At 31.2% G+C, this 18778-nt stretch overlaps 2 protein-coding genes across 6 annotated transcripts in view; both read right to left on the bottom strand.

Moving 5' to 3' along the window:
• LOC119836033 (damage-control phosphatase ARMT1-like) overlaps window positions 1-2535 on the bottom strand; it is a 13559-nt gene extending 11024 nt beyond the window's left edge. For 2 of the 3 annotated variants that reach the window (XM_038361201.1, XM_038361203.1), the window contains exon 1: window positions 1635-1932. In XM_038361201.1, coding sequence (XP_038217129.1) covers window positions 1635-1837 — 203 coding nt within the window. In that variant the 5' untranslated portion in view covers window positions 1838-1932. Of the gene's footprint in view, window positions 1-1634; window positions 1933-2334 lie in introns of those variants that run through there. The other variant, XM_038361204.1, reaches the window with a different exon arrangement.
• A 3513-nt stretch (window positions 2536-6048) lies between these two features.
• Window positions 6049-9342, bottom strand: LOC119836048. 3 transcript variants are annotated; one of them, XM_038361259.1, is made up of 4 exons: window positions 9297-9342; window positions 8008-8086; window positions 6771-7437; window positions 6049-6467 (listed from the first exon to the last, which is right to left on the bottom strand). In XM_038361259.1, the coding sequence occupies exons 1-4, from the start codon at window positions 9300-9302 to the stop codon at window positions 6359-6361; spliced, it is 861 nt and encodes a 286-aa protein (XP_038217187.1). In that variant the 5' UTR covers window positions 9303-9342; the 3' UTR covers window positions 6049-6358. The 3 variants fall into 3 exon arrangements, with proteins under 3 accessions (XP_038217187.1, XP_038217188.1, XP_038217189.1); XM_038361260.1 differs by having other exon boundaries at window positions 6771-7434; window positions 9297-9339; XM_038361261.1 differs by lacking the exons at window positions 8008-8086; window positions 9297-9342 and adding an exon at window positions 7657-7779.
• Window positions 9343-18778: the final 9436 nt, after the last annotated feature.

Here is an 18778-nt window from a genome sequence, read left to right as displayed (position 1 = left end):
CATACTAACAACCATCATAAAATTGTAATTAGATATAAGTAAGGAATAAATAAAGGCTTATATTATTATTATTATTAAAATAAAATTGGTAATATAATGACGACAACAACTTATCTATTAATATTTTAATTGGTACAATAGTATTTAATCAAATCATACAAAGATTAAACACAATACAAGTACTTAACAGAACAAATATTGCATAAATTTATGTATTTATTTATTTATTAACACTTTATCGTTCAATGCACATAAATATAACAATTAACAAAAACAAATAACTAGTAACTGTTGTACAATTAGGCGGCCTAATCGCTTGGAAGCGATTTCTTCCAGGCAACCTTGGAATATATGAAACATAAATTTTGAATAGGTAGAATGGACATAAATACATACAAGAAAGTGTACACATATATAGATAAAAAATTATACATATAGGAACAAAGATATTATAAATATGCAGTAAAGAGAGACAAATATATATAACATAGAACAGAGTCAAAACAATGTTATGGAGTTATTTTTTTTTTTTTTTTTATTAGAGATAGGCAGACGTTTGACCGCGGTCCCACCTGATGGGAAGTGGAGACGCGGTCTATGGTGGTAAGTCACATCTACCTAGAAGGTGCCCATTTACTCGTCTCTTAAATGTACCCACAATAATAATGTTAGACAATAATTCTTTACAAGAGATTTAAATGTATATAAAGATTGGGCTTGCTTAATTGTTGTTGGAAGTGAGTTCCACAGTCTTACGGCTTGTACAGTAAATGAAGAATCATAGAATTTAGATGTGTGAACAGCAGCATAAGATTGTCAGAGCAACAAAAGTTGCGCTTATGAGAAAAGCCCATGAACACAAATCAGCCGGTTACACACAATCACACAGGTGAAGCTGATAAAAGGGTGTTAAATTTAATTTCTAAGATGTTTATTTTTTATATTTATAAAACACATTTACACTCACACTAAAAATATGTAAAGATAAAATACAAACAATACATAATGGTCTTACATTATTTTTGACAGTTAGGAATAGGAATTCATTGTTATGATGCCTAAGAAATCCAGGTTTAATTCCAGGTTATATCCAGGTTTTGACGTAATTAAAAAAAAAAATTACATTTAAACATATTTTTGGAAACACAAGGGTCATTGAAATTCTTGTTTTTAGTTGTTATAGTAACATTATATTATTTACACAAGGCAGGATTATAAAAATTTGACAATAAGGGTATTTTATTTGAATTGCATTTTATTAATTATACTACCTTCTAACTATCATTTTATCTTTGTGGTACAGGGATTTAATTGACAAGTTACATCCAAATTTACAAGTAAATTTTATAGTTAAAAATATTAGAAAGTAGGACTTCAATGAATCTCTCTACTGCTATCCGTTATCTTGTTTTCGTAAACATTTATTTCAATACAGTATCACATGTTTAGAAGATATATATTTTGGAATCATATGAAATAGGACAATTTAAGAAAGAAGAGCTATCTCTAGCAGTGGGGTGGAGCGGTTTCGTAAATAGAATCAATGAAGGATATTCAAAAATATTAAGTGTTGTAAGCCCACTAGTTCACAAGTTAATAATAAAAATAGTTATAAAATTACTCATAGTACATACTTTTTGAACGTCCCTTGTAACTGCAAATTAATTGGAGTCGCTGTATTTATGAATGGACTGGGTTTTTCAACTTTAATAAACGGCCCACCGTAAATAAATTCTGGAGTTGTACTATAATCGTCATCATCCGTTTTTACAATGTTAACTGATGACGCTTGACTGCCCGGTGTTTCCGAAAGTCTTTTGGTTGATGTTGTACTCATTTTTTCAAACTTTATCAATTATTTCATTACAGGAATTTAGATTGACCGACAATTTACGGTGGGCCGATGAAAACTGCATGGAAAATTGACGTTAAAAAAAGTGAAAACACAGGAAATATTTGAACTGTCAAAAACTATATTATTTTGACAGTGACGTTCATTCGTAATGCGAAAACGGTACTTGTAAATGCGAGGGCCTGTTTCTTTATACTATATATTTATTGCAACGATGTTTAATTACAATCATATAATATGAGACTACATAATTATATTTGTACCTTCTCACGAAAAACTTTTCACTTTTCTATAATAAATGATTGACATCTTATAAACAAACACAAATTGTCTTGAGAAGTTCAAGGCATTGTAAATACAATTGAAGCAGTACGAATTACCTGCCTACGTAAATTTAAAAATAATTCTTAAACCTACAGGTATTCGAACATACAAAATTATTTGATGAAATAACATCGACAATAAAATTTATTAATACTTACATTCCATATATCCCGCACATATCAACATTTCGTGGTGTAACAATTCGCATCACGGGCAAATTTTCCGTGTCAACAAACCAGTCATATGCTGGCATTTTGTTAGTTTTTTTTTATATGTATTTTTACCTAACACGATACTGAAGCATACAAGAACACTTTTATATATGCGTAATATGCATGTTACACGTGCAGATTTCACTGTATAAAAGAAACTTATGTTATTTCTGAATCTGTATCGACCATGAGGCCAAACTAAAAATAGAGCACAATTTCAGTAACGTCCGAATATTTTACTATACAATACGTTAAACGTTTATTATGGCCTAAGGCGTTTAGAAAAATATAGTTTAATTTAAATATTGCCTAACGCCAATCACTTGTATAGGTACACTTTTTTATTGAAGTGTAACTACATAGCTTTATTTTTTTACTACTGAACTAGCTGTAACCCGCAGCTTTGAATGAATGGTAAACATAAATTTTCATTCCCTTGGGAGTTGAATTTGCCTTTTATTAGCGGATGCCTACATCATACGACTGCATGTCAAAATTCAGCCCGATCGATCCAGTAGTTTGGGCTATGCGTTGATAGACTGTCCGTACCTACACGATCATGTGTGTGCTGTTTAATATACCCACCTATTTAGATTGCTAGGGTTTTAGACCATCATCCACCGCAACCAAATGCGGGTTGAAATATACCACAATATTTCGACGATCTTTGAATTGTGGACATTATTTTGATTTCTTTATTGTAGCGACCAATGACGAATGATGTGGAAAAATTCGACTGATGAAATTTCCGGCTTTCCTACTTATAATTATTAAAAAAATGCTGGACTTTAAAAAAATATATATATTCCAAATACAAATTTTTTCTAGATTCGCGGCGCCAATTTCGAGCAGCACCTTTGGGTCTGGCTTAAATAGAGATAATAACCTGGGTAGATGGTATAAATAATTCAATTAGTAGGTAGGTACCTACTTATTGAATTATTTATTTGTGTTGATTTTATGGGTCAGCGGTGAATGTGTTAAAAAAAAAAACCAAATCGTTGAGAACTATGCAAGAGGTAAGTGATAAAAAATAAGTATCGGTCATAGATCTATTATTAGTTTTTTTTTTAACCTACGTTTTCTGTGAGAGCGCGTTTTACCTACAGAGTTAGTATGAGTTCTAGTATATACTAACGCAGGAATTTTGTTTCATTGAACATTTTGAAAAATGGTGCTAGGAAATAAGTGCAGCGTTATTTGTTAAAAATATCCCTACTAATCCCTACTTCCCTACTAATACTATAAATGCGAAAGTAACTCTGTCTGTCTGTCTGTCTGTTACGCTTTCACGCCTAAACCACTGAACCGATTTTCACAAAATTTGGTATGAAGATAGAAATGAACTTGGGAAAGAACATAGGATACTTTCTATCGCGAAAAAAGGGTAGAAAGGGTTGAAAGAGGGGATGAATGTTTGTATGAAAGTTCTTTATTGTCAAACCGATTTTGACGAAACTTGGTATGAAGATGGAGCTAAACGTGGGAAATAACAAACCATACATTTTAATGCGAAGAAAATACTCCTTACCATGTCGCGCGATATAAGCGAATTCTACGCGGGCGAAGCCGCGGGCGAAAAGCTAGTATTTCTATAAAAACAATATGTACGCAAACGTACCTTAAACATTCTGAATAATTTATAATAATAACAGACACATCGTCTTTAAGATAATGAAATTTTCCAATTAAGCAATTTTACTGGTTTACCTAGTGTGTCATAAAATAAGAAGAATTTGACAGGCTAAAATCATAAAATACTTGGAAATTCAAAAGCGACAGACAAAAAAATGAAAAACATCTCATAAGAGACAGTCAGAAAAACTCTTAATATGTTTGCGAGAAGAAAATATTACATACCTCTTTACAAAATAATCCAGAAGAAATATCAACATATTTAAATTGTGGTAGCAATTTCCTTAAATAATTGTCGAAAAGGTTTAAATTTAAAATCGTAATTACATAATAAAACACAAAACATTATTCATAAAAGACGATAAACAAAAATCATTAATTTTCAAAACATAACATAACATATTCCTTTTCAATCAACCTTAATAATAGAATAAAACAATTATTTTACATAAAATCTTAACTGGTAATTCATCTTAAAAACTATAATCACGCAAAATTTCATCAGTATTTCTTTAAGTCGACACGTAACACGACATAGTTCAATATTTTTAAATACAAATACACTTGTTTTAACACACGTTTGTTCACATTTTTTACTTATAGTTACAATACCAATTAAAAAATAAAATAAAACCAAATCAAAACATGCTTTTCTGCAGTTTTTAAAAATTTTTAAGTTAAAACTGTATACCGAAATTACAAGTATAAATATATATAAGCATTATATAAATCATATTTTTATATAAGTTGTATGAAATCGTCAAATCTCTACCTATTATTATTTTTTATAAACTGATATTTGCCGGTAATATTAATTAGAGATTGATCTCTTCCTCTTCCTTTGTAGTGGTTAACGCGTGAGCCTAGAACCGAGTGGCCTAGGGTTAGATTCCCCGTGGGGACGTACAAAAAGAAACGTCTCGGTCTGGCAAGACACAGAAGGCTGATTACCTACTTGTCCATAAAAAATCAATCAGTGAAACAGATTTATATCATCTGCCCAAACCCCAAGTAGGAGACACGGGATTTTATTATTTGAGATCAAGGCAGAATAGTCGTTTGTACAATTATTAAAATAGAGAGTGATGCAACTAAGAAGTAATGAGGACATTTTAAACTTAGTCTTGTTTCAAAGTTTTAAAATGAACTATCCTAATATAGAATTAAAAATGTAGTAAATAATACAGTCGCTCTAATAATAAGATATACATTTCGTCAATATATCCTAATTCTCATGATTATTTTTAGTCACAAATGCTTATGCTTCGTAATATGAAAAACTTATAAAATATATTTATAAATATATAAAAGCGAGAGTCAAAATTAAAAAAAATATATTCAGCCCCAAATGGCAGTGAAACAATTTGAAAACAGTATTTTATGTACAATTTCTTTGATTTTCACGTTTTAGTCATATCTGTCATGTTGAACTATTAATGGTTCCTTAAATCCTAATGGAATTATATTATTTGTAAGAAAAAATATTTTTTTATATATGAGTAATTATCATAATAGAACTGCCGTCAAAATATTTAGATTTATTAAAATTGGTCAAAGTATCAAAATATGGATTTTCGATTTCTAAATATAAATAGTCATCATAGAATACTAAAATGTTACAACTTTCGTATAACACAATTGTTTCCATACAAGCAAAATCTTGAAACAATATCAACTTGGTAGTCTGATCATCAGAAAAGAACTGTTATTCCTCTTAATATTTTGCACATTTTCATATTCATGACAATTTTAGAATGTAGTCACGTTTAAAAATAAAAATAATGTTTATACACATGGACATGGATTTTCGATTTAAAAATATTCTTTCTTAAAACAAATTGTCAAAAATGCGATATTTTAAATGTAATATTGTCAATCACTAACTTATTTTCACACTAATATTTACATTATGACGCCATTCAAACATTAGAAACTGGCGGGTAGTAATTATTATTTAATATAAATAAATTATATTTATTATTTTGTTTTCCAATTCCCAATAAAAGTATAAAAAACATATATGAAGAAAGGTGATTAACATGGTCTTGTTTGGTCAATAACATTGGACTGGCCTGAGAAGAAGATAAGAATTTACAATGAACACAATTAAAAGAAGATTAAAACTTACAACTCAGGTTTGATCTTTGCTTTGTGAATGTTTTAAAATTGCATGGTAATTATAATATGCAAAAACAATAATTAACATATCAATATAATATCATAATCCTTATATGTATAAAATTCTGTTTCAGTCAATCAAATAGATTAAAATTATGTTTTTATGTAATCTAGTTAATAGTCTGTGAAAATCAGTTTTTAATACTGTTACATACTTTTAATATCGTTTCCTACCATTGCTAAGAACGCGTGTATTCTTCAAAGTGATGGTTGTTGACTGTAACGGCTTTCCGTTATTAGTGGTTCGTAGTACCGGGCAGTAAGTTCTGGAAATAATGGAATGTATCAAAAATCTAGCTCTTCTATGATGATATAATATAATAATTTGTTATTGTTAAATTGAACATATTGTTGGAATGTAGTTAATATGTAAACCTGTTGGATTAGCACAAAGAATTAAGATGGAGTAAAATAAATAATTCATATTAATTATACTAATTAATTCATCATTAATTATAGTAGTAGTGGCCTGATTTCTCCATGTATCCTTGATGTATATGTCCTAATTATATGAAAAATGTTTTCAACAAAAAGCATGTCCTTATATGAAGTTTACAAAATTAACTTACATTGTATGAGCTTTATCTCCACTCTCGCCACACTGAGAACATACATGGGACCTCAAAACAGGGCAGGTTACGATAAATTTGTTTCCGACCTTTTCCTTTACCCAATGAGTCATGTAAACCTTTGGTCGCTCACCATTTTTTTTACAAAACGAACATATTTTTGTCTCCCCTAAACCTATTGAAGATGCTGGCCTGTCAAAGTTGATTGGATTCATTATCGGTGAAGCTTTTGGTGCGTTTCTTATAGTTTGTGGTGGTGGAGTATTCAACATGCTGCTTAGTGGTGTAGGGTTTCTCGGTGGAGTTAGGTCAAACATTTTTTCAACTGGAAATAATTCATAATTCCTGCTGGGTTCCGGTATCTGCCACAGTTGATCTTCACTTGAATTGCACTGCCTTTCCGGTAAAATCTTTCTTCCCAGTATGGGGCGTTGACGGATGGTATACGGCGTGTCATAAATTGATTTAGGCTCTGTCATGTCGAGAATTGGATTGTATTCACATGAGCTTATCGACATCCTCCTTGGTTCGTACATTCTGAAGCTATACTCGGAGGAAACGCAAGAGTTATCATAAGACTCGGGTGAAGTGGAGTCTGTGGAGCTTGACAACCTGTGAAGTGGTGTTGGACGGAGTGGTGATTGCTGGAACTGCATAGCATCTACTGCTGGAATATAGAAATATTTTATTGATCAGAATATAGAATAGAACGTAATAGTAAGGTCTCAGTTGAATAAGAACACAACAAGTATTTATTTCTTTCTATAAATATAATCTTAAGAGAAGAACATATTTCTCTACTATTCCAATTTCTTTGGGTGTAAATACTATATAAATATACATTTTCAATTATGTTTTATATTTAATGTGGTAGGTATTTCTGTACCTGGAATAAAATATATAGATATAAAAGCAACACAGTAAATGCACAAGTTAAGAAATTTTGTTTTCATAGTTCAAAAATTGTGTTAAATAGTTTGATCGTATTTTTCACATTACTACGTTTAAGGTCTTGTAATCAGCTCTTATCCATCCTTAAAATACTTAATATCTAATCAGTGAAACTCAGATGATTTATAATTAAAATAATTTAAATTCGATTTCAATAAATAAATTATAAATGAAAAAACACTTCAATATTTAATTATAATTTGCAATACTTAACAAATATTATTTAGGGGTAGACATAATAATTCAGTTTAGAATATACATAGGTACACAAGTAATAAAATCTTACCACTTCCTTCTAGTTTTGGCCAGAACCTCTGATCGGCCTCATAGTCAAAGGGTGTATTTTTAGACGGAAACATGTTGATCTGAAATATTACAATAACATTTTTTGTAATTACCTAATAATAATAGTAGGATTATTTACAAAAATGGCCTATTTACTACGTCCCTACTCAATTTCCAAATGTAACTAAGTACGCATACATTTTATTCAATTGTCGTGTTTGTAGGTCATAACAAGAACTTAATATAATGAAAAAGAATTGTCTGATAAATAATCAGACCAATATATGCACGAAAAAATTAATAATTAAATAAATAGTTTACTATACATACTAATTGTTTATGCAGTTTTGAATACGAATGCATGGTATGCATAATTGTTATTTTAATAAGTCGTAGACACAAATTGATTTTTTATGCGGGAAATTTAAAATAATTACACATCTAATTAATTGAGTTCGTTGTACGTGTCAAACTGGTAAATGAAGTTTTAATTTTGTGCAGATAATGTTTAGCAGAATGACTAAATAATAAAAATAATTAAACACTGGTCGCAACTAACACGGTAAACAGTAACAGTTAGGTAGATATTAGATAACCTAATTCTATTGCTCAGACTTACGACTAATGAGACTATTCAGAGGACCTAAAAAAAGATAGTTCTCAATAATTCGACTGAACAAACCGATTTTGAGGATTCTATTTTTATTAGAAAGCTGGTGCCTTCCGTGAGGTCCTACATAAATTTCGTCTTAATCTTTACACTTGGAAGGCGGTTAATTTTTTTAATTACAAACACTTTTTGATTTATTGTGACTTAAATAAAAACGTCCAATTTATGTGATGTGGTATATTTTTCATTTTATCATCCTAGTCATTAATCATTAGCTATAATACAAAGGATTTCAAAGGCATTTCGATTTCAATATAAAAATACAGTTAGCAAGATAAACAATAAAAATGCGTGTTAATAAATATAAAATAATGTTAACTAACTAGAACCTCACTCGCGTGGTGCGACTAAAATGCAGCTGTGTTAATCCGTTAAGATCTATCTCATAACAAATTGCATACAGATTCTAACAGAGATTTTAACGTGAAGGAGTTACAAAAATCCAACATTCTTTAAAACTTTTGCGTTCTTAGTACTTGTAGGAAGGATAAAAAAAAAACCTTGAACGCCCTTTTAACTTAAAACGTTAAAATCATTAAAAGAAGTGTAGGATGAATATGAATTATTAATATTTATAACGATTGAATTAATTACTTTAAACAAGTTATAATAATACTCACATGCATTTCAATGATTGAATTGTGGAGTTACACAACCTTCGCCTACGAAAAACGAAAATTAAATGATAATTTTTTCATTTCTTTCGCTGAGCTAGCGGCATGATCAAAGAACCGAATTTACCCTACGATTCAGCAGTTACGATGTGTATGTATTACACGTTCGATTCTAATTGAAGTTAAAAACAATTAACGTATTAGAATTCTCGTTTATTAAAATTGACATAGTGGATAGTGATTTGATAGACCGATTTTTGTGTTTAATTTATGGACTCACACTTATTATTCATCCATGATATTGACATTTATTAAAATGTGTGATTAATAAAATTTACAAAATTTAATTCTGTTTAACTTGGATGTATAATTTCAAATTACGAATATTCACCATAAGAAATTCTATCAAACAATTGTTATATAAATTAAAATATAAGTGAAGCTAACTTTCTTTATAAGATGCCGCTTCTCTTTGAAAAAGCCGACCGGCACGTGTATTTGATATCGCTATTCGTCTCTAGATGGCGTGCTAAACTTATAAGAAGAAAATCTTTTACAATATCGTGAATAGTGAACACATGTTTTTATTTTATTTACTATTAATTAATAATACTTAGATTAAGATATAAGAGGCATTGTTTAAGATAAATTACGACGCACTGTGTACAATCATTCTAATTATAGCAATTAATTTGAAAACATATACATTTTTCGTCATCGATTATTAGATAAATCGATATCCATAGTGTAATAAAAGTACTGCTAATACTTTGTTATTAGCAATAATTTTTATTTGTGTAACTATATATAAGTAGGTAATAAAATCTAATTTGCAAGAAAATCACAGATCGCAATCAATATTATTATACAAATTAAATTAGTTCAGTTATTCGCCACTAGATGTAGGTTATATAAATGCATAATCAAAATACAATCTCAAATATTATTGTAATTATAAACAAAATTAACAGTTAGTAGGTATCGTAATAGTTAATGTAAGATAAATTATTTTTCACAGACCGTTTATTTTCTTGATTGTAACATGACGTTAGGCTGATCAAGATTTTCGTTAGATTTATGCGGAGATTTGCTAGTGGACCACTTACGTAAGTTGAGGTTTCATTGTATCGCGATACGATAATTTTATACACTAAATTTATATAAGACGCGTGCTGTATATGTTTTTTGTATATACACATCATCGTAAAATTGTAAAAACCTGATTATAATTTATCTGATTTGATTGCTATTTAACCCCGATTTTTTTGTGAGATAACGCAAATGTATCTCGTACGTCCGTTTGGTGCAGGTTGTGTATAGATTCGCGGGTCTCCTATTTCTATGTCTAGGTGGATTCTCAAACCTAACCTAGCCCATCATATCGAATGTCCATTTCACAATTGAACGATATTACATCGGTAGATAATCTACCGAAGGGTAATGCGTTTTAAATTTAACGGCAACATAAGATTATAATAGTATAAAAGTTGTATTTATAATAGTAGTAGTTCACCCGGGCTTCGCCCGTAGTACATGTTGTATATCACTCAATGCAGTTGAACCTTTCTAATATTGAAAGAATTTTTGAAATTTTTGCATAATTATATTTTGTATAACGGACACACTTGACCTAGTCTAATTGCACATAGTAATTAGAATTTTGCGGAAAACTAATTTGCATACCCACCGCCATTCCCAGGCGATAATCTCAGATTTGTATGGGAAATGATGGCACTGCTGTTATTATGTAAGGCTGCTTCATTAACTTCACTTGTGTATGTTTATATGTTTGTATGTAACCGACTTATTTAGATTGATTGACCCACATTAAACGGACAGATTAGATTCCAACTTTGTACGCTTATCAAGGATCGGTGACGATACAACAATTTCTAAATGAGATAATCTTACTATCCTCATTGCCGGGATATAATATTTTCTTTCCTTACGTACTCTGTACAAGAGCAAGTGAGATAATATGATTAATTCTATAGTTAAAGCGCGTTGTTATTTTTAGTTGTATTCTAGCCAATTTTTTTTATGGTAAGCACTATTTACTATTGGCAAGCGAGGATTTTATGTAATAAGTGTATAATGCACTGTTTTTTTGTCAGATCTTCTCTGTTGTTTATGTGCGGTTTTCGTTTGTATTAAAATGACATAGAATATATTTCTTTCTTTATTACAATAAACGCAATGTCCTCTAAATTACCTAATATAGATAACCCCGCTATAAACCACTAAAGCATTTCGAAAAGCACACATCAAAATATAACCTAAAGGCTATCTAGACCCAATTAGACCTGCACGTAGGCTGACAGATGAATTAATAAGTGATGTACTCAGAAGTGAGATTTTATCGTCGCTTAGTACGCCCACAGACAAGTAACGAAATACTTTTTAGCGATATAGAGTTTTGAATGATTAGACAGTTTCGTTTTTTTTTGTGAATTGATTATGTTATAGAAGTTTACATTACATGGGGTAGTTTTTCAACTTGGCGTAGAAGGTGAAATCCAATCTAAAAATCCTGAAAGGAGTCACTAGGCCGATCTTGATGTCGACCGACCTCTATAGCGGATTAAGCTAATTACCTGCAACAAATATAACAGGTAATTAAAAATGTAAATGAAGGTATCTTCTTGCAATTTATCAATAATTTTCAACATCGTCATCATTAGTCCATATAATATTCCCACTATGAGGACACGGGCCTCCTATGAGGGTTCAGGCCATGAAACGCCACGCTAGCCAAGAGAGAGTTGGCAGATGTCACACGTCGTTGATCTTTTGATTCTTCGACATTCCGGTTTCCTCAATATATGAAAAATCAATATATTTTTTGCACTCTCATCCGGTCTCAAACCCACAACTTTTTATGTAAGTCCATTGTCCTAACCACTGAGCCACCAGTTATCTATTAATTACATACATTGTTTTGCTTCATTTAAGGTTTATGAAAAAAAAGAAAAATACACTGTTTCGGTTATTATATAAATATCGTGTCTAAAATTATATAATACAAAAAAGCACATTATGTAGATCAAGGCCACCGCAATTATAAGCTTATTGTGCTATCTTTATTTGTTGTACAAGGCATAAACTGAAGCGACGAGTTAAGCGATAGGCGGAGGCGTTATAACCATCTAATGGCTGAAATAACTGTCATTATTGGCAGTTGAAAGTACTACACGTATTTCAATATAATTATAATATAATTTACACAGTTGTAAGTTGTATATTATTGTAAGCAAAACAACATGTACGTAGTACCTACAAAAAAAAATTAATCACTATTAAATTGCTACATAATTACATTGCCAGTAAATTATTAATTTATTCTAAATGTTTTTGATTATTTTTTTTTAATAGTAAAAACAGCATTAATTCTGATATATATTCTTCCTTTTCTGTTTTTTTTAATTGCGGATCGTATTATACTTCAAGGCATTATAAAATACACTTTAACTCATTTGAGGAAAAATAAAATAATTTGGAATTATAAGCATTTTTTTTTTTCATTATTTATTGTAATCATTTGGCTAAAATTAATAAAAAATTTCACTATGGCATATAAAATAAGTAACAAAAACGTTATGAACACGACGTAAGATTGAAAATTCTTTAAATGTAAACCGTTATTTCTTATAACTTAGCCAGAGAACAATATTTTTGTAATCCACGTCTTGTTGATTGTATTTGATGTTGTTTTGACGTCGCCATTGTATTGCCAGCTCATTATTTAAAGATAATAGCCATTTCTTTGTATTGATCTAAATTGGATCTCTGGTTTAGAAGGACGGTATATGTATGGGATCAAGGTTTTATGGTACCCGAGGATTGAGGTAACCATTTTACTATTTTATAAATTGCTAGCCCTGTAAGTTAGAAGAAGGTAAGTGGACAGAATATTGTGAAATAGCTGCGACCCGCGTTAGTCCGTATTCTGTAGGAATATCGGGATAAAAAGTTGCCTATATGTTATTCTAGTTGTCCAGCTATCTACGTACCAAATTTCATTGCAATCGGTTTTGTAGTTTTTGCGTGAAAGAGCAACAAACACGCACACACATCCTTACAAATTTTCGCATTTATAATATTAGTAGGATTATAAGACATAGGTAAGCAGCTTTATATGAATAAAATGCTTGGAATTATATGTGATAAAAAGACTGGGGTCAGTCTGCCCGTGACCACGCTCGCTGTAAAGTGTTCGAAGCGTCGGGTTAATAATATAATGAATAAATCGCGTTTAAAATCCGTTAAAAAGTTTTTAATTTCTAAAAATAAGATTACTATTTAGGTACCTAATGATCGGGAAACGCCAGAAGAATTCGTAAAGACCACACGTGGATACAATCCCTATGACCGGACCTACATAAAACATTTCAACACAAATAATGTCGCAATACGCACTGCTTATGGCAATAATTACATTGCGGTCGGCATCCATAGAGAATAGAGATGCTCGTGATACGCTTGAATGTTACAATTTGATAAACGCGTTTTATGTGTAAATACATGTTATCTAAGTATGGGGTTGTATCATCCTATAGTTATTTAACTGGCTTGAGACATTGAGGCTAGTCATTTATTAAGTCTTAGTAATAAACATTGGCATGTCCAAGAATCAAAAGTTCGACGACAAGTGACCTCTGCCAACCCGCACTTGGCCAGCGTGGTGGATTTTGTCCTAAACCCTCATAGGAGGCCTGTGTCCCAGCAGTGAGGGCGTATATGAGGTGATGATGAATGAATGAAATAAATATTACCTATACTCTTTTATGTTACCACTGCAAAGCTTTCCGCGTCTGTACCTATGTGTATGTATGCTTAGATTTTTAAAACTACACATCGGATTTTGATGGGGTTTTTTTTAATAGATAACGTGAATCAAGAGGATGGTTTATATCTATTAAACTACTTAGAGTTAAACGCGTGCGAATCCGCGGACAAAAGCTAGTGATTGTTAAGACTGAGACAATTTTAGAAGTATATTTCCTCGAATTGTCCAATGAGAGCAGAGCATTAGTGAAAAATGTTGAAAGATGTAAGATGTCGAAAAGATATTGCTTTTCAGGTCAGAGGTTAAGTGGGTCAGCTGTTATGTTATGTATATTTTGATTATCATTAAAGTTATATAAAGATAGACTTAATATAAGTGCTTTTAACTAAGACTTCAACTAATTTCAATATAATATCACCACTGGAATTTCCATACGATTCGTATGTACGTTTCGGTACCTTAAAAGCTTTTGTTAGTAAGCCTTGATTATCGAACCGACGCTTTCACTGATCGCTCTAAAGTATTATCCACTGTACCCGAGGTGTATTTACATGATCGTTTTCATAGTACCCAGTGCCTAGAAGAAATAAGAATTATTATTATGACTGACGGCCGGCGGGCATAAACGGACTCATCACACACATAGGTACGCTCGAAGGAACATTACCCTTCTTCTGTCGCAGTCGGAGTAATTAATATATCATGACTGTAATTCTAGCTATAAGTACGTATTTTCTCTATTCGAAAATATGTAATCGCATTTGAATTTGAAATTGAAATTTAATTGAATTACGTAATTACCAACCAGACAGCAAGTGCTGAATCGTGCGTACAAAATGGGTGTTTAAAGCACTATCTGACCTGGTTTAAAATACGTTATTATATCTGCTTATTCGTGATAATCATTACTTAAGTTTTAATTAAATTGATTCTAGTTCATTGTATAATATAATTAAGTATTGTTTGGCTCGTGATCCATCAAACCTTGGTGTGACGAAATAATTTGTTTATAGCTTTTTATGCTTGTTACAAATGCCGGTAAATGTTTTTCTTTAGTTTAGGACACAAAAGAGTTATTTTTACAGAGCTCATTATGTACATTACCGATAATAAAACTTACAGAATAACAAATGTTCAAACGCTTTGAGTATCTATAATATTATGTTACAGACTACAGTAGTAATTAACTCTAAGACTTAGGCAAGTAGTAGGCCGGTAAAGAACTGTAACCAGTAACACCACCAGTGTTTATGGGTGGTGGCCACTTAACATCGAATGGCTCACCTGCTCCTTTGTTTGCTCTCCTTGCTTTGCCATAAAAAGTTGCAGTAAACCTACTGTACTACTGTCTCTTATGCCTAATTTTAAATTCTACTGCCCGAATAAATTAGATTGTAATGATCACAAATTTTCTCATTTATGTTTTTTAATGTCATATAGAGAAAACTGAGCTGGTGATTCGCCTGATGGTAAACGATAACCACCGCCCATGAACGCTTTGAAGGGATAAGAGATAAGAAAATGATTGACGACTGGAAAGAAGGAATTGGCTGGGAAGGATGAGGAAAAGTCAACGGACCACCAGGTATATTCCACTAGTTACTAAGAACAGAATTTATTCTACATCACTGTGACGTCATAGGTATTCATTCAAACGAATTGATAATCTAAGTTAATAACGTTTTATACATAAGAGATACGATAAGCAGCTTTCGCGTGAGACCTTACACCATTCCATCCACTCATACTTACAAGCTTTCGCGTTTATATTATTAGCAAGATGTACGACAAAATGAAAAAAAAGAAATAGAAATGCAATTTCAGCAAATCGCTTTTCGTAATATTTGACACGAGATTGACACATAACGGTCGTTGTCGTTTATATTCTTAATTGAATCGCATCGATTTATTTACAATTTGGCTAACCTGCTCGAATTTCTTTGCTATATATTAATATAGCAAAATGTACAAAAAATATATATGATATTCAATGGCTGTTCGATAATCTAGCTGAAAGTCGAGATTGGTTGGCTTGATTTTGATAATTTTGGTGATGTATTCATAATAGTCCAGGGTAGGTTAAAAGCTAGGAACAACAAAAAAATGTGTGAAAAAAGTAGTCTATGGCGTTGCGAAAATCGTTATAAAAGTGATATACTACAGAATGCTCAAAACCTATTGTTAACTTCCCCAAGTCTTTAATCCATTGTAATTTTTCCGACAAGCAAACATCGAACCGGAATGAAGCAACCTTGAGACTTTCATTATAATTGCGATCTGCATTTAATATGGTTTTGAAACACTTCTGCTTGGACTGTGAGAGAAACAGTATAATGGATCAAGCCGGTAGTAATTCTTATCCTGACACTAACTGGTTTCCGCGACTTCGTTCGCGTGAAATTTGAACGTGAACAAATGGGGATTTCAATAAAATTAGGTTTAATGTATAGATGTTATGATGATGATGATGATGATGATGTCTATATTAAATCCATCTCGATTATAAAAAGTCAGACTGAATAATTTTTGGGAAGACATGTTTTCTCTTTTCTATTTATGTTATATTGTATTTGGGCTCTTGGAGTTCCACGTAAGGTGATTCAGGTATGCATATTTATACTCCCAGCAGAAAATGCTCATCACATGAACAGTTTTTGTTAAGTATCGTATAGTTTAGATGGCCTGTTGCGGTCCTGCATCAGGTGTTCTAGTTTATTTATTTAGTTTTCATAGTACATATCACCGAAAAAAAGAAAAACAATAAATTGTCATTATGAAAAAGACCATGCCGGCATATATGATCTAAAAGACGGCCTTATTGCTTAAGAGCAATCTCTTCCAGACAACCTTTTTTATTAAGGAATGTTTAAAGTGTACGCGATGGCACAAAGTAATAACTAATATATTATTAACGTAGTACAATCGATATATATGCAACTTATCCAAATATGTATACACATTTATAAAAAATATAGATAAAACATACGTTTAGTCGATATTATAGTTTCTCAAAGAGATCAGAGTGGTTAATGGACTAAGCCCTAAACCTTCCAAAAGGGTTTTGGGCCTAAATGGAAGGTCTATGTTCCTGCAATGTAAACTAAAATGGGCTAATAGTAATGACGTCATATACATCAGGTGACGGGTAAAATGACGTTTTTATACGACTCACGTATTTATATGCCTGTCACTTACTCGGAAAACAATGTAATGCTCATAACGACATGTTAATGTTTCGCTTCTTGTCAAAACATTAAAATTGCGGATCTGATAAATAGATCAAAGGAACATCCCGCTGTAGAGGTATAAAACAAAATAACACTGTGGCTATAATATTTTATCTATATTATAAATAAAATTAAATGATTTTAGCTATTATGTCCACGCAAATATATGTACAAAGATTATTATTGAAGTAATTATGAAATAGTATATTAAAACTGTAATTAAACCACATTTATGCATTAAAATTATTTTATTCATCTATCACTATATTTGTAATATCTGAAATGCCTTGTACAATTTAGATAGAACTATCAGATTGTTGATATAAGTATCTATGTGGCTGCGTCTTACATAGAGTATTAGGTAAATAATTTCAGAAATATGTATAACAAAATCATGCCCTAAAAATAATCCTTGCAATCAAGAATATAAGATATATAAATTCAGTTATATGTATAACAAAATCATGCATTAAAATTATTCCTAAGTAACAATTACTTTTGGGAAAGCCGGTTAAAATAGTATCACATGGACCACTTATCATAACAAACAGATAGATATCAACAAATTCAGAAAACATTGACCCCTAACGTGATGTAACATCTCTATGAATCATAACTAACGAGGTACAAGGAAAAACAGTGGGAAGTCAATTGAAGTGAGAAATATTGTAGTCACGTACGAATGGTTTTTTAAAAGGCCATTTGGGTAGAAGATATAGACAGGAATTTGGAAGCCTTGGCATTGCGAATTCGATCGCATGTCTGAAATTGGTTTTTTTTTTTATGTCACAGTCGGCAATGGAGCTGGTGGGACGCCTGATGGTAAGCGCTACCACCGCCCATGAACATTTAGAGAGGCATAAGGTCCATTGCAGACCTAACGCTTCAAATGGATTGCCGACTTTTTGGAAAAGGATTAAGAAAGGATTGGCGAGAGGAATAAAGGAAAGGACTGGGAAGGGGAAGGAAAAGGATATGGGACTTGGTATCGAGTTTTTCGCTTCGACACCTGGATCTTATCGACAGAATATTTGTTTCTTCAAAATATGATCCACTCATGAATACTAACATATAATAAAGCTACTCATTAAAACAACATAAATTTATACATTAATTCCGAATGAGGAATAAGTTTTCCTATTCTTTTTAAAAAGGATAGTACAAAGCTATATAGTTCTAAAATTTATAATATTGCTCTCTGCAAATAATATTATATTAGATGATCATTCTAATTAATTACATTATATTTCTCTTCTTTAACTAGAAACTATAATTTTTAGACCATTCTATCTCGATGGGATACCTAGATTAAACAATTTAAAACAATTATTATAATCAATTATTCAGGCGTTCGAATAATATTTTATAACACGTATAATATGAATAGATATACAATTTCGCTTTTTTTTTTCAATTTTCACATATTAAATTGTCGTTCGCGTCTTCGTCCGCGTACTTTTAAAGAAAATTACAAT

The sequence above is a fragment of the Zerene cesonia genome, chromosome 22 (assembly GCF_012273895.1).
Source record: "Zerene cesonia ecotype Mississippi chromosome 22, Zerene_cesonia_1.1, whole genome shotgun sequence".
In the NCBI taxonomy this organism is placed as follows: Eukaryota; Metazoa; Arthropoda; class Insecta; order Lepidoptera; family Pieridae; genus Zerene; species Zerene cesonia.
Note: the sequence above shows the minus strand (reverse complement) of the source record. Positions and strands in the feature narration are given on the sequence as shown.

Excerpts from the sequence above, each read along its gene's own strand:
- LOC119836048 (XM_038361259.1), bottom strand. Across the intron at positions 7,438-8,007 it reads GCCAAAACTAGAAGGAAGTG|CAGTAGATGCTATGCAGTTC; the intron begins GTAAGATTTTAT and ends TCTATATTCCAG. Across the intron at positions 6,468-6,770 it reads GGAGATAAAGCTCATACAAT|AACTTACTGCCCGGTACTAC; the intron begins GTAAGTTAATTT and ends CATTATTTCCAG.